Source organism: Nipponia nippon, unplaced genomic scaffold, assembly GCF_047370975.1.
Source record: "Nipponia nippon isolate SJK-2023a ecotype South Korea unplaced genomic scaffold, ASM4737097v1 scaffold_1, whole genome shotgun sequence".
NCBI lineage: Eukaryota > Metazoa > Chordata > Aves > Pelecaniformes > Threskiornithidae > Nipponia > Nipponia nippon.
Genome location: NW_028262290.1, coordinates 112,870,939 through 112,895,022, shown reverse-complemented (window position 1 = coordinate 112,895,022; position 24,084 = coordinate 112,870,939). Strand labels below are relative to the sequence as shown.

The following is a 24,084-nucleotide window of genomic DNA, read 5'->3' as shown; positions in this document are numbered from 1 at the left end:
TTTGGATGTTGCAATTTGATGGAGTTACAGGCATTAATAAACCCCAGTGTGCATTAAAATGCTTATAGTGTTTCTTATTGCTTCTTTCTAGGTGAATTAAAGGAAGACAATAAGTTGGACAAAAAAGATCAGTCTAGTGTGGAGGATGAATCAAAGAAAACAGATGGTAAGGACATTTTATTACATTTTGCCACCCATTTTTATATGCAATCTATTGTTTCCTAAACATCCGCAGTTTATTCTAAACTGAAAAATTGTCTGGTAACCAGAAATAGACTTAACAGATACAGTCATTAGACTTGATGAAAGGCATTGGGGCATTCTGGGGGAAAATCATCCCTTTCACATAATGCCTAGCACCACCTAGTTGTTCTGTTGGTAAGCCTTATCCATCAATTTTTGTGCAGTGCCTGCAAGAAAAATCCTGGATTATTAGAGTTGCTTAATAAGAAATGCAGATTTGTGAGGTTCTATCCTTCTGACTTTCTTTGGGCCGTACTCTGCTCTCTGTTAGGATAGGCTGCATGGGAGATGCAAAAAACAGAGCTAAGAAAAAACCTGCACGAGGTGTCCCTGTTTTTCATGATTGCATGTTATACTATGCCAATACAAACACAAAGCTTTCTTGACTTAATTGTCTGAGGGGTAATCTGCCAAGTGCTGTCAAATCACAGGTGTTTGAAGCAAGCAGGAGTAAGCACATCAGTGTAGAGGTCCTATTAAGGATGCTATAAAAAAGGAATGTTGCTGAAACATTATTGAACTGAAGCAATCCCAAGCCATAGGATGGTTTCTTGGGCATCTGGGAATAATTTCGAATGAGTCTGAGCCTAGTGTAGAGGTTCATAGATGTTTTAGTAGCCTCAGCAAAGTGGAAAAACAGCTGTAAAGTATGTTTACTCTTTTGCACCTCCTCAGCTGTGTACCACAGGGCTCTGAGATAGTATCTGAACCCACGTTGCTCCAAAAGAGATTGCTAAAGTGTTAGGTAGCAAAATGAATGGAAACAAATGTTAGAGCTAATGTTTTCTTTGTGTATGTCTCAGTGAAATCCACTGAAATACAGGCATTCCTAAATGTAAATAATACAGTACTTTGTTTTGATGGTCGAGAAAGACAACCTCATAGTAAGTACTGCAGTTTAGAATGATACTATGTTTTCTTGTATTGCTTCCTTGTAAGAAATTACTTTAAATTCCTATTGCTCTAGCAAAGTGATAAATAAGAAGGAAATGTGATAACTCAACTAAAAATGTAGAAAAATTCATCTAGAATCATGTATTAATTTCAAACACATAAATATGTAGTTTTTTTTAAAGAGGCCCCTTAGCAAAACTTGTTTAGGAAAATTCAATTATTTTGTTAAGACGTCATATTATTTACACACTTGAGTTAAGTGTTTGTCAGGAAAACAATCTTGAACAAGCACCACTCACAACCCTTTCTGCGGTCATGCAGCAATTAAGCACAAATACTCAAATAACATGCGACTCTTCAGATGTTCATGCATATGTGCAGTGGCGTATGTAACTATCAAGGCCGCAGAAGAATGAATGGGCAGAATGGCTACTCTCCCCACTGCAGTGGGTGATGCCTGAGGACTGGCTGTGCTGGAAGGCTGCAGCCCTGGCAGGACCAGGCGGATGCAAAAGACTGGGGCTTCTTCAGAAGGACTCAGGATCATCAGCCCAGCCAAGAGAGTAGACCTGGGAATCCCTAACTTTGGGGACCAGGTTACATTTGAAGGCCTGCACTCTCAAGGTCTCAGAAAGATTAGGGGCACCTATTTAGTTGGGCTGGAGGACCAAGGAGTGAATGTTTCATGCTGACTTGAAGAGTGAGGGTGTGAATTTAGTTCCTTGCAAGTTGCCCGTCTTTGTGTGGTGTTAGTTATTTAATGCCTGTTTGTTCTCCTGTAAGAAAATGTTCTGCTTATCCCCTTAGGGAAAAGACCAATACCATGCGACCAGTTGATTACAGTGAATAAGCAACTGTTACCATGCAAGGTCAATTTGTAGGCTGAATGTTTTTCATTGAGACGCTGTAGAGGCAGATTATAGCTAACGATCTCATTGATAGAAATCAGGAGAAAAATTGTGAATGATGCACCTTAGAAAGGAAAGTGCTAGGGTGGTGCTTCTCTTTTGACAAATACTGCGCAACCTGTTCTGTCCATTACTCACTCCAGAGCAAATCTCCTTACCAGCCATGTGAGGGATGTGAAGAAAGGAACATTATTCATGGATAATACATAGCTGTTTGGAGACTACTGAAATGTTTACACGAACATATGCTTTCTCACGTGCCAGTACATGGTCTTTCACAGGCTGGAAAAAAAGATTAAGCGGGGGAGTTAGAAAGATTGAGGTTACAGCTATAATGCACTCACCACGTGTAGTCTGCTGGTGGGTGAAACTCAGCCTGGACTTTTTGCAGGGTCAAGGGTCCTTGGGTTTTACAGCCTCTGTTCAGTCTGTAGCTGGAGTGTATTTATATTAAACAGGTGCCCATTTGTGTAGATTTACCATGAGGGCTTCAGCTTTCTCACCACCACCCATTAGCATCAGCTAGAGCCCTGCACTCAACTGAGGTCAGTCTGCTACCCTGTCCTACTGCGCAGGCATCCTGCACCCAGAGAAGAAAGCCACAGAGTATATGTAGCATAAATCTTTGCAGGATCTGTGTCCAAGTTGCTTTTTAAGCATATACAAAGGAAGTTATTGTAATACCTTGTTATTGAAATACATACATTCCAAAATGTTTCTAATACATTTGTCCTACTACGTGGGGAACCAAGTGGCCAGAGACACATAGAATAACTATCCCATGTGGGCACAAAGACATTGAAGCTGCATGTCTACACTGTAGTCACAGGTGTGAAATGTACCTTCTGTGTCAGAGTTACCTTGAAGCTACCCAAAAATAATTAAGTGGGCTTGCCTCTAGAAACAGGGATCAGGCTCGCTGAGACAGCGAGGAACTACGTATGCATCTAGCCAGAGCTTCATACGACTGAGTCTAGCTGTACCAAAGCCAACTACTTTAAAACTAGCTTGAGGACAGCTATGCAAGCTGCAGTCATGCAGCTTTGGTCTTAACTGCTTCAAAATCCTGTGCAAGTCTCTTGAACATAGGCTAGTCTCCTTCTCATGTTAGTCTAATCTTCATATTATTGGCTTTTTTCTGTGGGAGATACTGCTTGTTACTCAGTACTTCCCTTTTTTTCAGTTCCAAGAAAAGAGATATGGGGCTGCCATTTCCCACATAAAGACACAGCCCTATCAGAGACATCATCAGCACAAGTAGTTCATCAGATGTTTCCTGTGGGATAGAACATTATTAAATCATTTTGGAAAACCTGATTTTCCCATGTGAAATAGTTCGAACACTTCGAATGGAAAATTGTAAGCAGTCACATGGAAATAATTTTTATCTACACTCACAAACTTTCTTTTTTGCAACTTTTTTTTGCTCACAAAACTGACAACAAATGAGAAAATTATTCCTCCCCATTGCCACTTTCACAGATTATCTCTATCACCTCCTTATTTTTTTCCTACTGGGAAAAGATTCTGCAGCGTTAATACAAAGTTTTCAGTGCAACTCTGTTCCAGGGACCAAAACACGGTTTATTCAAATGTTCTTTTTCAGCTAGCAATTGGAGACAACTAAAAGGTTCTTTTTCTGTGTTTGTCCTGGGAACTTACTATTCTAGTGGTAACGTGCACCTTTGCAGGTTATAGCACAGAAATATACGGCATATTTGTATCCTGAACAGCTAGTATATACAGAGAAAGCCTGACGTGCCCTGGGTATGTGTGACGAGCAATGCTCCCACCTCGTGGTCAAATCATAACCCTGCGTTTTGACAGGTTTTCGTTTCAGTAATACATTCCTCTACGCACTGCAAGAGCATATAATGTAATGTAATGTAATATAACATAACATAACATAATATAATTAATATAATATAATATAATATAATATAATATAATATAATATAATATAATATAATACGATATGTAGCCTTTTAAATATACAGACTCTATGAAGAGTTCATAACAGGCTTACCAGAAAGTGAGTTTTTAGCATTCTTTATTTTGGTTTTGTTAAGCTATACTGTTGCTTAACAGTAGTTAAAAGCCTACATGTTCTATACATTGCCCGTGTCAACATGTAAAGCTGGCTTTTGGTCTTAATTTTTCCTGACAATCATTCCTTGATCAGCAAGTGGAAAATTCCCTGATTATAAAGGTAAAGTACAGGGGCTTAATTTCCTTCTGTCCCAGTTGTCCCCAAAAATCAAGTGGCAGAGTGGCTGGCACAGAATGTTGTTATCTGAGAATGCTTTTGGTATAGGAACATGGTGGTGTGAAGGAGCCGTGAGGATGGCTCCACAGTTACCCCAGACATAGTTGAATTAACAAGATTCTTCCCAGCTTCGTTTAATGAGAATGCAGCTTTTTGCAAAGCTGTTCAACCATTTAAGAATTGTCTGTCTTTGCAGCCACCTGCAGATACAGTTTTCATGTGTGTCGATCTAGCCAAGACCACCACATAGCAATGAACACTAAGTAGACTTCTGACAAAACTCTGCTCATGTAATCTGTATAATGCCAATGTAGTTTTAAAAGAGGTTACTCAAGCATATAAACGAACAGCATTTGTCTATATCTTCTTGAGAGAGGTAAAAAGGTAAATTTCAGGTCATATAAATAATGGTGCCATTTCTATTTCTGTTCCAAAAGATAGGCTGATTTCTCCTTTATTGTCAGAAGCAAAAAGCCCATTTCAGTTTGTAAGGCAAACACATTGGATTCCTCCTTGCTGCTTGATAGTGCTCTTGATATTATATGTCAGAATCCAGCAGCAGTGGCAAATTGGAATGACAGTAGTCTAATAGTCTGCTTCTAAAGACAATTTCCTTCCTTTTCTTACTTCTTTTTATGGCCTGTTATTTGAATTACATTAAAGGTTATTGCCCCAAGTTAAAAATCAGAAAGCGTTGTACTGATACCTTCTGGAAAAGCTTGCTTGCAAGCATAAGGGCATTTTGCTGTCCAAAAAGACATATTTCACCATAACTTCTCTCTGCTGAACAATTGCTCCATAGTAGTGCAATATAGGATAACTGGAGGGGAAAAAGCTTCTGTGTTTTTAAAAATCCTTTTTGTGCTCTTTTTAAAAATATGAGTGTGTCTAATTTAGCAAGTGGCACCTGAGGCAAGCTGGAATTTGCGTAGAGGGATGTACTCTGAAGGAGGTTTTATGCAGTTGTAATATCAAATAGAAGATCAACATGATGTGATGTGATCTTTGAAGCTACATGCAAAATACATTGTTATCATCCTGACCTCGGGAACATTATATCACCATGGCATGCATGCTTGATGAGAATATGGGGAATATGTAGAAAGGTACCTTGTATAATTATGCAGATTATTTTGCAGCTTGTCTGTTCTGTGAGTGTGTGTGTAAATCTTATGGAAAGCACCTAGTTTTCCTTTAAGACTTTCAGGTATCTCTTTTTTAGCCTGCTTTCCATTGTTCAGGCCATGCCAGGTAGTTAGAAAGTCCTTAGGATGCTTGACTGCTTTTTGCTTCTACTTTAAGTGAAGTCACAGATATATGCGACAAGTTTAAAAATTGGGAATAGCATTTGGCTTGATTTCAGATTTAAGTGAGTATTTGGAATATTCATTCTAGATGGATAGTGAAAAAGTATTCACTGTAGGTACTTAAGTGGGTTTTTTGAGTAGTTAACTTTATGGGGAACATTTTTTCAGGTTACCTTTGCTCCTGTAAATATAGTTCTGCTCAGAGGCAGCATATGGCTGCATTGCTGCTTGGGAGTAACGTCCATGGTCCTACAGGCATGGAGGAATATGTAACTTACACAGTACATTGCGGAAATTCCTCCTTGATTTTGCACCATCAGCCATTTTATAGCACCAGTTAGGGAGTGGAGCTGTAACCTTGCTGCTGTTACAGTCCTTCTTATCCCATTTAGGATCATTTGCCTGTGCAATGATGTATAGAAATTCCCTGCTTCAGTAAGAGTCCTCCTTGCTCCCCTCCTCCAAGAATTTATGTTCAATCCAGTGACAGTCAGGCCTCTGTTTCCTTGTGCAACACTTAGTCCTGAAAGAGAAACAAGATCATGTCCGAAGGGAATGACTGAAGGGGAGGAAGAATGTGAAATGGCTTCTCAAAAGAGGTCGGTCACCTTTAGCTTTCATCTTGTCCCTTCCCCATGGAACAACTAGCTTCCAATTTGAGCATACCAGCTATAAGTATCTTACTAGATAGGGACTCTGAGAAGGTAGTTTAAGTAGAAGCATTAAGAAGGAAGAAATCCAACAGTCAACTGTATGGTAATCCAAATGTAAAGACTGCACTCTACAAACTGCCAGCTGGGTGCTTGGTGGGTACCTTCATGCCCTTTGCTTTGTCTGCTGGACCTCCTGCCTGGTCTCTTCCTGGGGGCAGAGGCAAAGGGACATCAGTCCCCTCAGGCTGCTCAGTCTGCAGTTCAGTACCATTCAGTCCACAGAAGCTGGACAAAGAGAACAGAGAGTCAATGTACAGGTTAGTTTTCTGAAACTCATACCCTAAGAGTACTCTTTACTACTTATTACCATTAATTGGTCCATCGCTTGGCAGTTCATTCTTTTCTCTGCTTCTAAACTGCTGCTTTGCTATTCTTAATGTGAAAACGTGGGACTTGGAGGCAATAATAAATGTAGAAGAAGACAACCAGCAAGTGATATTAGTTGAAAAGTGCTATTTTGAATCAGGCTAAAGTATTTAGGAATTTAAGTCTAATTCAAAACAAGTGCTTGTTAAAAACTGAAGAGGCACTGAAAAAATCCAAATGAGAATTTTTGCTTTGAAGTGATGTTTCACATTTTTAGCCAGCTTTAAGTAAATGGTAAAAATAAAAGTTTTGTTTGAATTAGATGAAAAGCTCAGCTTGATCTTTCATTGCCTCTCCACCCCCTCCCACCAAAAAAACCCACTCCCCAACAATCATTTTTGCCATGAGAGAAAGAAAGCAATTACTTGTGTCTGACCCAGAGCTAAGTATTTTCCTAATTTTTCAGTTTAGTCACTCAATCAAAGAAGCAATTATTTGCCAAGTGCTAATTACAAAATTCTGATTCATATATTTGGCTGAAAACTTCATTGGCTTTGATTATTCTTCTGCCTGTGGCAGCTCATCCCTTTTGTGCCTTGAAAAGCACTGGGGTTTTCATTTCCATCCATGATGGAACAGGTCTTTATGAAAACCATGATCTAGCTTTTACCCCAGACATGTTCAGAGCTTTGAATTATGTTTGATTATCAAATATAGAATAAACTTTTGCACTTACTGCTGTAGGTCGCTTTGCATAACAAGCGTCTTATTTCTTTCGTACATGCTTTACTCAGGAAACTCAAATGTTATTTGGTGTAACCAAACTTTTGCCAATGTATTCATTGTGTTTTTCTCTGCTGTTTTTTATTTCCATAATGTGCTGGTAAGCAAACAACATATATTAAAACACAGCTAATCTCTTTCTTCCATCACTGATGTGATCTCAGGTCAAGTGTAATACAAGCTGTCAAGCAAACATAAAACTCAACATCAGTGTGAATAGGACTAGAAATTGTTTGACGTCATGAATGATTTAGGGATAATTATGTGCCAAAGCTCAAAAATCAGAATACCTTCTATGCTAATGTCATTTCTCCTCCTAGCAAAATAAATGTTAAGCGCTTAGGTCATCTGCTAAATTAGAATGATGGTATTTAAATTCAGTTACAAAACAAGTATTCAAAACTTTTTCCCAACAGCACTGATTCTTGTTTTCCCTTGCTTTAAACAGGACACAGGCATCTTCAAGTAACATTCTGTTTTCTTTGGAAAAAATAATGACTCTAAAATTTCTTATCCATTAAAAAGACAGATAACCGAAATGAATTAACTTAAAACACTTATTTCTTCTTTATTTCACTGATCTTCTGAACTTTGTTTCTTAGGCCTCATTCATCTCCAATGCAACAGAAGCAAGAAAATAGCATAAGTATGCAGAATTTATTCCTTCATGGTCTTAATTTTCTTTGAAAATGCTTTCCAAATGGCTTTAATAGGAGACAGGATCATCCAGTGCTGGGAACTGAGCACTGAGATTTTTGACATCTTCATTTTATTCTGAGTGCTAGGAGTAGCTTTAACAGCACTTTTCAGGTGGAGACAGGTTACAACTGAGCACACTTTAGCACTCAGGGGAGACAAGAAATAGCCAGGCTTTTGGGAATAAACTTACAAAATTAAGGGGTCACTCCTGCAAGATGCTGAGTCCACAGAAGGAATTAAAAGTGGCAGATTTAGCAATCTGCTTCACCAGCTGCAAATGCTTCCATCATTTGTAGTAGGAAGGATAAACTTTTTGGATTATGGGTTACCTGAGACACATTTACTCAGACTATTATTTCCCCTCATTGTGCACTGCATCAGTAGTAATCATTTTATGGTATCAATTACCATACAACAGTTTGTCATTTCTCTTGTCATTTCACCCAGTGCCTGGATGGAGTAGGGTGCTGGGGGAGAGCAGAGTTTGGAACAGTCTTATCCTGAAAAGCCTAGGCTTTTAATAAATGAGGGTAGAGGCTACTTTCAAACAGCATGTCAGCTTTCCTAGGAACACTCAAACAACCATGCCGGGTCAGACCAAAAGTCCCTTTAGCTCTCCGTCACCTCCCTGACAACACTTCATAGCAGAGATCTTAATGAACAAAGAACAAAACCAGAGCAATGCCTCCCCCATACACCTTTCTGTTTTCCAGAGAGCTAAGGCAGAGGTCAAATCTCTGACTTGAATAGCCTCCGATGGATTTTTCTTCCGTTACTTTGTCTAATTATCTTTAGAGCCCTGTTACTCTTTTGTGTACTGGGCACTGAGGCAACACAATTCAAAATTACTTAGGCATTATGTGAAAAATCACATCTTTTTATTGGTTTCAAATTTACTGCTTGATAATTTCATTTGATAACCTCCTTCTCGGACTGTGAGAAACAGTGAGTAATTGTTCCCTATTCACATTTTTAGCACCACTCATAATTTCATTCACCTTTTCTTAGATTCTCCCCGCAACTCTCCCTTTTCAGGCTAAAGAGTCATAGCATGCATAAACCTTGTGTATTCAACTTTCCTTCAAGTGCAACCCTTTTGATATGTTTATGTTAGTATGTAACACTGACAGTCTGTGTTACACATGTGGTTATTGGGGTGTGACAAGAGAATCTGATTTTAATAGAAATGAGAAAACCTGTAGGATTCAATTTTTTTCCCTAACAAAAATGTTCGTTTTAATATAATTGTGTAATGGGTTTTTTTTGGTTGATATCTTTACGATGTTACATCATAAAAGCATGAAAGGGCATCACCATGGGGAGCTCAATAAGGGATATATTGAATGAATATGGTGAACTGAGGCAGTCTTCTTTTGCCGTTTCTGTGTATTAAAACTCTAACTCAAAAATATCTTGGGGTAGTAGTACCTCTGCATTATTTGATGGTGTGGTGGAGTTCTCCCATCCTATAGAAGTGCTCATGCAGCATGCTAAGAAGATGAGATTTGTTCATGCTGAGCACTACTTTTTCACAAGTGAACTGCAAGGTTACCACAGTCTGCTTAAAAAGAAAATGCAAATTTGTAATTCTGGATAATTGTGGTGTCATCTTGAGCTTCCTTCATAATTAAGTATGGTTATAATGCTGAAGGAATGCCTATTTGAGCAGAGGAAACAGGAACCATGCAATAACCTCCCAAACACTTTCATTGACAGGGACTGCCAAGCAAGCTAAGTAGTTTGTGAAAAAAACCCTGCCCATGAAGTCCTCATTGCACATCACACTGTCCTGCAGTCTGCATTCAGCATTTATTTTTTAGGAGAGAAAATAGCAGAGTTTTCTTTTAAATGCAATTTGAAAACCATAGGGCTCTGTCTTGTCCTGACAGCCTGGCCTGGCACTGGAGGCCGTGGGGAGGTGTCCTGAGCCCTCTCTGGGCAGTGCTGTGCTTTTGGTGGCTGGGGAGGAAGGGATGGAGAGAAAGGGCAGGCGTTTGGCTGGAGCGGCAGGGCCAGCCACCTTCAGAAGCGATGCTGGGAGAGGTCAGCTCTCCATTTCCAGCTGGTACAACCGGCATTGCGCCTGTGATTTACCCTCAGTGAGGAGCGTGACTCATTACAGAACAGGTGTAGTTTTTGAGTCAGTCTAAACTCTCACCTCAGTCTATATGCCTCTGGGGCTCTGTTCCTGTTCTCCAACTGGGTAGCAGATTGTGAAAGTTTGCATTAGAGAGGCATAATAAATGCCAACTGTTAAAACGGGTAGTTCTTGTAAGGCCTTGGACTCCAAAGCATTTGTTTTATCACAAAAAGAGAGGCAAATGTGTGAGATTAATCACTGATTGTGCAAAACTGACAGCCAGCTTCCTTGCTGTATGGATACACTCGTACGCTGAGTAATTCTGTGTGAAGGAAAAGACAAACCACAGTGCATTTTCACTTCAGTACATCAGACTGTATAATAACATAGTAAATATACGTATATTCATAGTCCAGCAAGCACAAGTTAAAAATGCCTTAATATAAACTGCAAGCTGATAGCAGAAATGGAGTTGTTGATCTCCTTGCAGTGAGTGCTGGTATCACATCAAGAGCTGTAGAAGTCACTGGTATTTGCATTAGTGATCAAGGGGAGGGCTGATACTCAACCTTGACAAACAATATAAACTCGTCAGCAACCCTGAAGAACTGAGATGTGCATTCAGACGAGGCCATTTCAGATAATGAAATTCAATATATGCCAAGTGAACTACTTGAAGTCTTCCTGTGTACGAAGGACTGTATGTTCATTCTTTTTCCTCTTTCAATTACCTCTGTTGATACATACTAATATTTGCACTGGATCTATTGTGCTGAAATGAGAAAGAAGCTGAATCACATCCAAGGTTAAGGTAGTTGTAGGGAAGCTATATTGTATCCAAAGGGAAATTCAGCTAGGAAACCAACACATCTGCTCCACCAAGTAGAAAAACAATTTAAAGCAAATGCTGTACTGGAATGTTCTCATTGGAGCTGATGATGTGGCTAACAGAAGCAAAAAGCAATATATGACTCAGTTCTCCACAAGGAAATTCTAGAGTCTGGAAAAAAACATTGCATTTCCCCTTGTTCCACTAACAGGGATGGGAGGGGTTAAAAGTCTTGTGAATGTGGATGGCATAGGAAGGGGAGGTCATGTTGGGTGGTACTTCGAGCTCTATTTCAGATTCCTGGTGTGATTCAGCAAATCATTTAAGAGATTCAGAAATAATGACTGCTCAAAGATGTCATTTAGTGCAGTTAATGGATGTGTCCCAAATGATTACCTTTCCTTCAGGGTCAGTATTTTCTCTTTAAAATGTGGCTAATGATACATCTCACAGGATTGTTATGATCCTGCTAATGACAGTATATCAGGCTGATTTTTTTAAATGGGAGACATCAAGGAAGTGTAGTACTATTGTTATGGCTGTTACTATTATAGATTATGCTGTCGGTAGTGCTGGGAATGTAACAATTCAGTCTAAATAAATCCAATGAAATACTGAAAGCCTAGTTCTTTAAAACAGTGTCTTAGAATTGCAGCAGTGGGCAAGATATTGTAGCAACTTAGAGGGGACCATCCTGAAAGGAGAAGTCCCCCTGCTAACTACACAGTAGAAGAAAATGATACCAACTCACTAACAGATCTGTGCAGCCACTGCTATACATTCATCAGAGATAATGCAATCCAGCAACAAAGCCTTAGATCTTTGTTTTGCCAGTCCTTTTTCTCTTTGCCCAAACACTACTTTAAAAATAAAGGCAATATATTACTGAAGGCAAAAGAAACTGGTTTTCTGGAAGGACCCAAAGAGATTCTGATGTAATCACATCTTCCAAGGCATGCCCAGCCTTACAGATAAATTAATCTCTCCTTGGGCTGCATCTCGTTGGTTGAGAGACCCTTTCAAATGCACTTTCAAACTCTACTGACGTAGGCATTGTCAGAATAACAGTAGCTAAGCAGAGTGCCAGGCATGTTCAGATAACTGGTTGGGACGGCCAATGAAGAGTAAAATATTCATGTTCCTGTTTGAAGCTTTTCCAGGGGATTTCTAGAGGAGGGTATGAGGAGTGTTGGATAGAGTGTCATCTTTCATTAGAAACTGTCGTCTTTCACTAGAAATAGAGAGAAAGGTTTCTTGTCTACATTCACTGAAAGGGTAGTCAGGCACTGGAACAGGCTGCCCAGGGAAGTGGTTGAGTCTCCATCCCTGGAGGTATTTAAAAGACGGGTAGATGTGGTGCTTAAGGACATGGTTTAGTGGTGGACTTGGCAGTGATAGGTTCATGGTTGGACTTGATGATCTTAAGGGTCTTTTCCAACCTTAACGATTCTATGATTCTATGATTTCTTCCTCAAGGAGATCTGTTCATTCTGAAGAGTCACTTGTAGTATAACTACATAGACAGTTATGTTTGTAAATTCAGGACGTTAGTCAAATATAGACTAATTTTGAGGCCAAGGGATTATAAATATTTGACAGAGGAGTCAAATAGATTGTAAAATGCACATATTTTGTTAGATCTCAGGCATCTATCCATACATAAGGCTGTGCTTTTCATTGCAAGCTCTTTGGGAGAAAGGGGCTTTTAAAAAGTAGTGCTCTTTTGTGTTTGAAGCATTTTCTCTTCTTCACCTCAAACAATGCGTACAACATCATTGCTTTTATGAGCAAAAAGGTACTGGAAGAGCTAGTGAGAAAGGGTGATCAGAGAACCCTACAGCAAAGAAACCTAATGGGATCTCTTGATCTAAGCATGCTGGATTCTGTTACATGAGCCCATTGATGCCAAAGGTTGAATTCCCACTGGATCAGTCAGAGAGCAATGGATTTCACTTTGTGTAGGACAGAATGATATTTCCAGTCGAGCCAATATGAGGTATTGCTTTGGTGCGCCTCACCTTGCAGCCTTTCAACAGTTAAGCAAAGCTTCACTGCTTGGAGGAAATGAGGCTGTCTAAACTGATACCCTTCTTTTTCTTTCCCAGATTACCTGCTCCTTGGACAAAGGGGAGAAAGGCAGCATTTGACATTTTTCTTTTTCTTTTTTTTTTCCAGATATGGAAGAGTAAAAATATATAAAAAAAAGAGACTGCAAATTTCTTTCATCATTTTAGCTGAGCTTCTTCATTCCTGTTCTCCTCCTCCTTCTGCAAAGACCAGTTTCTGGGGAAGGCGTTAAACAACTTTCAAAACACTCCTCCTCCCACTGGCTACTTCACAGCTAATGACTCTGGGTTCTAGGGTGGGGGCCTTGGTTTTTGGGGTCAGTTTTATTTTTTTGTTTGTTTGTGTATGTGTGCATTTTTTGTTGTTTTGGGAAGATTTTTGTTAAAATCTAAGTGGTGATTTCCTGATGCAAATGGTTCCATTTTTCTGGACAGGTCGAGCAAATAGATGAGAGTCATCTTCAAAAGCCGGTATTGCCCTTTGCTATGCCTCAACTTGTGAAATCAACATTAGGATGATGCAAAAGAATATAACACAAAAAAACAAAAAGAAAACTTGATAATACTTCACTTTTATTCTTTTACCCGAGACTCGTTTCCAGTTACTGGTAGACAGAATTTGACATCAGTTTTACCCTTGCTGTAGAAGATTTTGTTAATAAGAATGGTGAATTTGTAGAGTCATTTGACCATTGGTTAGGATTTGATGTCTTTCCCAGATGATACAATGATAGCAAAATGTTTTTGTTTCTAAACAGCAGGCAGACTCACTCAACCCTTGATTTTGTTCTGTTTTTGCAGTTAATAATAGGAAGGAATAATCAATGAAAGCGATATTCTCTTGGGGCGAATTTTGTTGTCAGACTCTGAGAGCACGCACTAATGCACTGCTTGATGTGCCTGCCTTAAGTTGAGATTACAGATAATGAGCTGTTTCCCACATTTGTTCATGGGCTACTAGTAACATTGTCTGACCTGAAGATCTAAGAGAAGAAGGGCAGCAGGGAGTCACACGGATCAATTCTTACTTTCATCTCAGTGTGGTCTTTCTTTCGTCACTGACTGAACAGACAGGCCAAAGAAAAGGAAAAGCGTTACTGGAAAAGTACAGACAGACAAAACCAAAATGAAAAAGTGTGTCCTAAATATACTGCTGGAGTTGGTGGATAAAACTGCCTCATCCAGTGGAGTTAGACACATGGAACGTAGCCGTCATTTTGGCCCATTTTAAAGAAGAAATGTTAAAAAACTAACTCGCTCAGGCCTTGATTCAGGAAGGTATCTTTGTATGAGAAACGTCAAACATGTATGTAAGTGCTTTTCTGGCTTGGGATCTTGGTAGGGATCCAGTTAATTGTAAGTAATTTTACCTGTCTATGTGGAAATCAAGACACAACCGTACACATACAACTGTTTTTTGCCTAACTCCTTTTTGTTCAGGATGAGTTCTTGCTGTGTTAGTCGTATATGTATTTTACAAAGAATCAGACTGCTGTCATGGCTCTTTGCTATGTAGAGAACATGCAAAACATTGGCTTAGGAAGGTAAATCTGTGATGTTTCCTTTTTGTGGTCAAAAGCACAGGACTTTACCACCAGCTTGCATTAGAGCTTGGGTCTCTGTTCCTGCTCAAACTGTGCAAGTACAGGAACGAGCTTTCCGTGACACTAGCAAAAATCACAGCAGTGAGCTCAGCCTAAATCCACTTTTAAACATGAATAGCTTCTCACTCAGGAGTGTTTATATCTGGGATTTTGATTATTGAGGCTAGAGACATTTTGAGTTCTTTTTTTGGACACCAGAGTTTGAGTTTGTTCAAAGCCAGAGATTTAGATTAGGTTCATGCTGTGAAAAGGTTGCACTTCAATCACATGTTTTCAGAAGGAAGTACAAAAATAACTCTTGCAGTTCTTAGAACTCGCAGTTGACTTCACTGAACCAGCTCATTTAAATAAAATAAATATAAGGGCACGTAGTGTTCCAATTTGTGAGCTCCTGGTTCAATGGTAGCTCTGGAGTAGATTTTCTGAGGAAAGCGGGGTGCTGGGAGGACAGTGGCCCCGCAGTCAGCGCTGAACACTCTCTGTGTCGTGTGACAGACAGAGGGCTGTGTCACCACGTAGCACTTTCCCACCTCCCCTTTCCCCCCTCCATCAGCATTCAGCCCCGGTAGGAGTGGTAGAATATGACTTCCAGCCCTGACCAGGCTCTTTCTTTGAAGGCACGTTGATGAAATATCAATAATGCAGAACTAAATACCACAGCAGTGACTCAGTCCCTGCTTCGTCAGACTTCTCCCTGAAGTCAGGGGGAACATACCCTCACCAAGTGTTTGGTCAGAGGTGCCGGATGATTTAGTCAATATTTTTTAAGTTACCCTTACCTAATGTACAGTGACTAAAGATGCCTTAGATTATGCACAGTAGAATAATAATAATAATAATAATAATTTTAAAAACCTAAATCTTCTTCTTCATCTGCTTCTGATATATATTTTCTTTCTTTCTGGGAGTGACTTCTTTCAGACAGCAAAGCCAGACTGCTTAATTCATGGCTGGTCAGTTCTTGTTTCTCATGCACTGGCACAAAGGTGTGAAATCAGACTGGAAAATGTTTTTCCTCAATTGTTCGGGTTATTCACCACCAGCAGGAGCTAATAAGGGAAGTGGTGGATTTGCCGTCTCTTGGGGACTGCAGATCAGAGCTGCCATTCTAGAAGAGATGCCATAGTCAAAGTTACTGATCTCAGCACACAGGTAGGCAACACAATGTTTTGCAATATACAGGCAGTCAGAGCTAGCTCTAACATTCTCCTGCTCTTTTAAAATAATTTCAATAAGCTACAGTGGATTATTAGCATTATTTAGAATTTTTTGTTGTCATGTAAAAAAAATCCCCATGAAATCTATTAGCTTGGAAGTATATAAAGTGAAAGTAAAATCTAGAAATCGAAATCCTACAAAGAGACTAGGCCAGATGAAAGCATCTATCATGGGGTCCCCTCCTAGGATCACACCTACATTCCCCTACTCTGCCCCCCCACCTCCCTGGAACACTCTGCAGCATTGTGCTAGTGCATTGTGAGCCAAGGAATGGTATGTTTAGACACCTCCCAGTTAAACTAGAGATCAGCCACTGTGCAATTGTGTAAAAAAATAATAAAAATTTAAAAAACAATTTACAGAACTGCTTTCTCTTATTTTATTCCACAAAAGGAAACAAAAGAAGTGGAAAAGGATTAGGTGTTCATCAGCTAATGGCCTATGTTTATAAAGAACGCGAAAGGATTTCTGTTCTTACATCCTTACCTAGCTTTCCCTAGATGTATAGAAATTATGTTTTCAGATGCCTTCCTTTTCCATCCTCAGTAAGACTATACAAGCAATGAATAAGCCAGAAATTCTGCAAATATAGGGCCCATACCATTGGCCTCATGCTGAAATTCTACAGAATTATTTGGGAGCACCCACCAGTAGGCACCAAGGGGTCTTCTGGTGCCAGGGTGCTTCTTACGGAGGGTGGCGCAGGCTGGGAAGCTGTGTGATAAAGACGGCACTCTTCCGCCTCTGCGCAGGGACTGCTGGTGCTCTCAGAAAGCTCTGCCTTGCTGGAAGAGCACCAGGCATCTTCTGCTTCACAGAAACCGTTGTGTAACTTGAGAGGGAGAATCCAGGCACTTTACCCCCTTAAAACAGGGAGGGATACCATTGCAAGTATCCCTATCAGTGTTTTTTTCCTTTAGCTGGGACTGGTGTTCAGGGAATTACCAGACCTTTGACTCATGGTGACGTAGTGCTTGAACTCCTGGACACACTACCATTAAAAAAAAAAAAAAAAGAAAAAGCAAGCAACATGTTTTTATCCTGTTCATTATTTAAAAGGCTTAAAGGGTGACAGTTCTCTGGGCTGCACTCAATCAGTGATTTGAACCATGCGTTTCTGTGACAACATGCAAGAAGTATTCACACATGTGAAAGAAGGGATTTGTTTATTTTTTTAAATGTAAAAACCTGTGATGCACCCTCTCAAAATGCCTAAGTCAACCAGTTTTCCTTACCAGCTACGTAATTTTTTTTTTCAAAGTTATATGGTCAGATTTCTATGTTTCATTATAAAAAGACGATAGATGTCACTAATGTTTTCCATGTTTGAGAAAAAATAGAGATGCCAGAAGCCAACTCTTTTTTTTGCTGCTGCTGATAAAATAGGTGGTGGATTAAAAAAAGAAGTTTTGCAATTTTAGACTGAAAACATTTCAGAGTAGTCAATCTAGGCAGACTGATGCTTATCTAACAGTGCAGCCTTTTGTATAGCTCCAGCTGCTGTAAACACACTAGGTATTGATACAGTAGGATGTTTAGCATCAGAATGAATCTGGAATTTGGGAGTCTGGTTCCTGATGGGTAAATAGAGGCAAATTCCTTTTTCTCGATGCATCTCTTTTCAAGCATAAATTCTGTGGTTGGAGAGAAACTTTCCAAAAAAAGTTGGTTATGCCAGAAAAGAATGGTGTATGGTGGTGTCTTTACAAACTATCCTTTGAATATGCAAATGTTTGCATATGTACTTACAAAGTCTTACAAGCTCGGTCTGGAAGCAAAAAGATTTCAAACTGGATAGCTGACAGTGCTGTGCTGCTTTGTAATCAGAAGGTCCGTGAGCTCACCTAGCTAAAGGCAAATACTTCCACTGTTAGTCCTTGCAAATTCTACAGTGGGTCCCAAATGTGGCTTCTAATTAAAAAGCACAATACTCTGTTCAGATTAGAAATGATGGAACCTGACAAGGACAGTACTTCTTTTGCTTCATCTAGAATAAACTAGTCTATCTCCAGTCTATCTTGTGAAATGGTCTTAAATATTTCTTGTTGGCCTACCTTTTTCCTCAGATTTCATTTTATAATAATGAAACTCCTCATCCTCTGATTATCTACACCATATGTTAGCCATATATACTCGGGAAATGACAGCATAATCAAGTCCTTTTCTCTTACTCTTTTTTTAATCCATCACCTCACCCAAAAATTAAAAACAACAGAGCGATCCTGTGCTTTCGCATGTGTTGAACTGGTGCTGATCTCAGAGCTGTGCTGGTGCGGTGTCTGAACATCAGCACTCAAAAGCAGGAACGCGCTGAGGACGAGAAGGAGCCCTGCAGCACTGACTCCATGCAGATCGCTCTGGGGAGTGGGCATCAGTGCTGGCCAGGTAGAAAGGAGCAGAAAAAAACATGCTTTAACATTTTAAGGGATAAATTCAGCTCCCTCTGAAGCGGGTACAGAGGTTTTTCCCACTTGTGTTACCCACAACATGAGCAGGTCTGCTCCAGGGAAGTGACTGAGTCTCCATCCTTGGAGGTATTTAGAAGATGGGTAGACATGGTGCTTAGGGACATGGTTTAGTGGTGGACTTGGCAGTGATAGGTTAACGGTTGGACTAGATGATCTTAAGGGTCTTTTCCAACCTTAACGATTCTGTGATTCTAGGAGTGCATCCTAATGTGGTGCTCCCCCTGCTTCCATAGGCAGATAAGTTTTGCGGTCCCAGACAACCCTTTCCCTGTCTGATTACTGTGATCAAAGCAGGAGCAGGGTGGGTGACCACTGCCAATGCCATTATTTTCTGTTAAAATGAAATGCAGGCCATCCATTTCTGCTTGCTGAGATTGCCTTCTCGTTGCTGCGATGTCCCTTTTGATCCCCAGCAAGCACTGAGGGTTCTGATCTGTACCCAAGCAGGACTGGGACACATGCCTGTCTTCGAGGCATCAGCTGTCCCCCCTGCTCTGGTGACTTGACCACCAGGTAGAAGAAAACGGAGCTACTTCCAGGCAAGCTGGCTGGGGACCTGAAGCTCAGTTTTAGCGAATTTATTTACCCTCATACCTAAGCACATGACAGCACTCACTCACAAGCCTCACAGCACACTCTTGGCGTTTTGTATTCTTTTGATTTTTTCCAAGTGCGTATGTATCGACTGCTGTCTACTCATAACACCCTGGTTTTAGAAGCTATCCAGTGGTAGGAGGAATATATGTAATCCCGTTGTCTCTGCCGGTGGTCGTAGGAGTGCATCTATCAAACAAAATTACTTATGGCCGTTGGGGTTTTCTAGTGATAAAACCTAGCAGTAGAATGACAGAGTGAGCATTTTCCTTTTCTTCTTGCTTGGATGATATTTTTATACACTTTTATATGCAATTTTTTTAAATATCTGCTATTTTTATTGTAGGGTTCTGGTTGGGTTTTTACCAGACCTTCTGGTTGTCTACAGGCCCAGATTCTCACAGGAATACTTCCCTTCCCTTTTCTCCTCCCCATTCTTCCCTGATAGACAAAAGCCATTGCGTTTGCGACATCAGCTTAGAGCAAAATAACACCTAGGGCCTGATCACTCTTTTAGTTGCACTGAAATCAAAGGAAGTTGCATGCAGAGTCCTGCTGGTCCCACCGCAGTGTCTGGGGCCAAAGACAAAATAACCGCAACATATACAGCTAATAACGCGCAGGGCGGTCTGTGTAAAGCCAATGCATCAGAGTGGCACTGTCTTCCTTTGCTGTGGTAGGAGCTGCTTCCACCACATGTATTTAAATACGACTATATATCTCTCTTCGTTCTGATGATGCTACTTCTTGTAGGCACTTCAGTCAAAGTCATACCCTAGCGCACTGACTATCTTCAGCAGGGAGGAAGGGTGGACATTGTAGCTTATCTGTGACAGTAGATTTCACTGCTCTTGTGGTTAACCCTACAGTGACAGGTCCTAAATAAAGTTAAGAAACATTTAAACCTATTGGTAGGAAGGATAAGGGGAAATTAACCAAATTCAAGGATCTTGGTCTTGTAAAATAACCTTCTCTCAGCTGGCATTCTGCAGGGAATTCTATGTATGAAGTTGAACATAAACTTTAGAGTATGTTTATATTAGCAGAACTGATAGTGGAGATGTCTTTCTTGAACTAAACTAAAATAAACAACAGACACCTGTTCTCTAACATTTTTCAAGGAAGAAAGAGGCAGGTTGTTACGCTATTTTGCACCAGGGGATAGAAAACAAGTTAAAACACATGCTGAAAGCAAAACTCAACACAAGTTTGCTCCTGGGACTGGGTGGGTAGGGTAACGAAAAAAAACCTATTTGGTTTGTTAAGACTCATAAGGAAAAAAAAAATGCAAAACCGAAATGAATGATGCCATATAATGCCAAGTATTCTCAACTGTTCTGAGAATAATGTTAAACAATATGTATTTATTGTTAGTTCCTTATTTGAAAGAAGAGGCTTGTGGTCTCTAAATGTATAAAACATTTTTCAACATTCCAGTTTTTTCTGTAACCAAGTCCATGTATGTTCATCCTATTACCAAATAAAAACAAAGAGGTCTCCGCTCCATTTGAATTAAAGTTGTAGAAGAGTTCATTTTGTTCTGGTGCTTTCTACATCTGATCCAGGCATGGCACTTGCCGTTTGCTTTCCAGCGTCCAGCTCCCCATAGAGTACTGGTAATAATCAACTTTTTTTTTTTTTAAGCGTCGTGGGAACATTGCTTGGACAGCAGTCATTGCTCACCACTTGCCTCTGTGGCATTATCTAATTTCTAAAGACAGGGAAATTGAGTTAGAGAATTCAAATAGCTTATCTAAGGACCCCGAGGTAAATCTCTACCTGTTTGGGGATTAGACTTGTCAACCGCAGTTTTCCCCTTTTCTCTTTTGACTGAAATCACAGCCCATAAGAGCATCTAAACCAACAACAGCACACCACAGTCATGCCCACCGAAACACTTGCTTGTGTGATTTTTTTTCTTCTGTGCCACTTGTAGCATGAGTATCGATCCCACAGGACTGGTGTCCTGTACTCCAATATTGCTTATAGACCTCTTTTCACAGCATTTCAGCTACAGCTCCACATACCACCTTCTACAAAATATCTTATTCCACAGGTAGACTCAGGCGGTGTCTGTGCCGTAGTCATGACACCACACAAGTAATGACCAGAACTGGTGAAAGGCTTTGTGTGGAACTCTCTTCCTCTCTGGGAGGTTCACTGGTATTGATTTACTGAAGAGCATGCAACGTGCTTGCCACTGTACCTGCTTGTATTCTTATACCTTACCATCTTGCTTTGAGTCTGCATGTACCTCCAGTCCAGTGCAAGCAGAGATGAAGCCAAGCTGCCAATTTCTGGTAGATATTGAGGGTGTTCGTGTAATTGACTGTGATCTTCAAATCAAAAATACTGACTGCCACATAAGCAAGAAGGGAGAAAAGATCGTTTGGAAAAAGCATGTAATGATTTGGGTGACTCACCTCCACTGGCAAATCCAGTATCAGAGTCCTTTCTCTGGCACATATAGCCAGTGGCATAAATGTCCGGAGCTGTTACCAACCAGCGGTACCCAAAGTGATGCCAGCCGCTTGCTGAACTGCCACAGAAGCAAGGTAAGTGCTGTGTAACTGCCTTCAGAGCCATGCCAGGCAATAAAACTGGCAATTGCCAGTTCTGTGAGGACATGGAGGTAAGCTGGCTGAGATCTGGCAACAGTTAATAGGTCCAAAACTTAAGAACGTGAAACTTCCAGAATCAACAACTCGGGTATCTCCACCCAAACCCAGTAAGTGATAAAAAGAAGAAAGATATGTTTAATATTGACTCCTTTAGATGGAACGGTACCTAGAAGTGAGGCTGCTTTCCCAGTTACCCTCACCTAAAGCCATGGATAAGAAATGGCAGAAAGAAGACAACAAACACCTCGCAGCGGTGGCAGCCCTACAAAAAGCATTTTCATGGCTGGTGGGACTACCATTCATCCATCTCTGCTGAAACTACTCTTTCTTTTTAAAGGTCCAGCACGACGTTCAGCTGACTTTCCAGGCTCGGGTTCCTCGGCAAACCACCTTACATTGCCAGGTCAGTCAGTACCACCTCACTCTAATTTGCTTATATGCGCAGCTTTAGAAATAGGCACTCACAGTGCCTCCTGTTTGGGAGATGGACATAAACAGATGAATTCTTCTCCAGGTATGGCATGACTTTTACACATTACATTAAAAAAGTTAAACCCATTCACTGGGGTTGAACAAATGAACTGCTGTTTTTAATGTTTTTTACTGCATTTCAGTTTTTTTTAAACAAATACCTTAAGTTTTGTGGCTCACAGTGCAGGCTTCACAGACTATTTTAATTCAATCGGCAAATTAATTTGGGCCTTTATCACATGGATATAGATGCTGAAGGGAAAAAATAAGGCTGTTTTGTGGACCCAAGCATAGTTTTCTTTGTGCCCTTCCCATCTACCAAATCCTGCTGTCTCTATTTCACCACAATAACTATTTTCTTAATCCCTTCATCTTTGTCTCACACAACTGTCAGAAGAAAGGGAGGGTAGTATGAAGCAGTTACACAAAATAATGGCTTAGTGTGAACAAGATTCTATCTTACATGTGCATATGCAAGGGCATTCATATATGTATAATTCACAGTAGTTGAAAGAAAGAGTAAGTCTGCAGGAAGACAACAAGAAATCACCAATTAAAAAAACCCCAAACTTCAAGCAAAGTACTTAAAAAGTTTTACTACAAATGTTTTCATCAGTGGCTGCTGTGCCAGCAGATGAGGTATGGTGTGGCTCCATATATAGATGCCAACGTGCAGTAGCATGTTTCTGTGCTGTTTTGGTTCTCCAAGCTGTTCATGGTGTGATGCTCTTTTGCAGCTGCCACCTTAGCAGATTGTTTCTCCAGGCACAGCTGCAGCCACTGCTTGGGTGTAAGTAAGGAAAAGAACGAGCAGGAATGTGAGAGAGTTCAAAACACTGTATTCCCTTAGGAAAACAATGTGCTCCCATGGGTTACTGTCCTGCTCAAGAACAAGCATGGCAAATCACTGATAGTAAAATTTAAACCTCTGAGCAGCATGCTCACATGAGGACTCCCAGGTATCTACCCCAAGACATTTTTTAGATAGAAAGCATGGAACAGGAAATATCAGAAATACATCCTCTTAACTTCTGAAGTTTCTCATCATTGGCAGTGACAATAAGTATTACCTGTATGTATTGCCTATTTCTCATAGGGTGTCATAGCAGTTGTTAAATTCTTACGTTTATATTCATAGGGGAGGCTACTACTTTGGATGTTTTCACCCAGGATTTTCTTGCAGGTGGCATTTAAAGGTCTTGCTCTTTGGAGGGATTTTGGAGAGGTCTTGCTTTTTGGAGAATGTTTTGTTTTAAGGAAAAATTGTGGAATGAAACATTCATGTCACACCACAGCCATAACTCTCATCTCATGTAAACAGATCTAGTTTCAAAACTAGCTCACTTTTTATACATTTTGGCATATTTGTATTGGTCTCTTGTTTATTTTTAAGCAATGCTTACCCAGGGTTTTTCATCCATTTCTCCAACACTATACCACTCTTAACCCATCGATCCGTTAATGAGTACCTGCAAACAGTAAATCCCGCATCCCTTCTTAGTTGTGATCCTTGTTCTGAGCCTGCAGACCACCATTATAATAAGAAGGTAGAGAATATAAATTCAGAAGAGAGGGTTTTGGCATAAGGTACCAGGTACAGTCCCTTCATTATTGCTGACTTACTAAATGACCTTGCTCAAATCCTTCTTGTGTGCCCTGGTTTTCTCATCTGTTTGGGAATAACATTTACTCCCCTTTAAAACTATCCGATCTAGGGATCTGTTAACTGTTACGATTAGAAAAACAGCAGTAGGGAGGATCCGCCTTCAAGAGAGGGGAGCAATCAACCTAATAGTCTCCCTTTTTTGCAGAAAGACACTGTGGATTTGTTGCCAGTCCTGTCTTACTTCCAGTAGCGATACTCACTGCGACGATCTCATGGTGAATTATAGGAAGGTGCCTTCTGTCTGGCACTTGCAGAAATGACTAGCTGTGTTTTGACTCTCTTCGTTAGATACCTCCCACCTCAGTGTATGTTCTGGCACCAGTTGGTTTAGGGACCCAGTGGGTTTTC

At 40.3% G+C, this 24,084-nt stretch overlaps 1 protein-coding gene across 8 annotated transcripts in view; it reads left to right on the top strand.

Annotated features, from left to right (window-relative positions):
* The window catches only part of PDE1C (phosphodiesterase 1C), a 352,044-nt gene that overhangs the window by 291,280 nt on the left and 36,680 nt on the right, over positions 1 to 24,084 (top strand). For 7 of the 8 annotated variants that reach the window (XM_087767398.1, XM_087767403.1, XM_087767422.1 and 4 more), the window contains 2 exons: positions 92 to 166; positions 21,937 to 22,002. In XM_087767398.1, the coding sequence (XP_087623524.1) occupies positions 92 to 166; positions 21,937 to 22,002 (141 nt within the window). Of the gene's footprint in view, positions 1 to 91; positions 167 to 13,203; positions 20,490 to 21,936; positions 22,003 to 24,084 lie in introns of those variants that run through there. The other variant, XM_087767450.1, reaches the window with a different exon arrangement.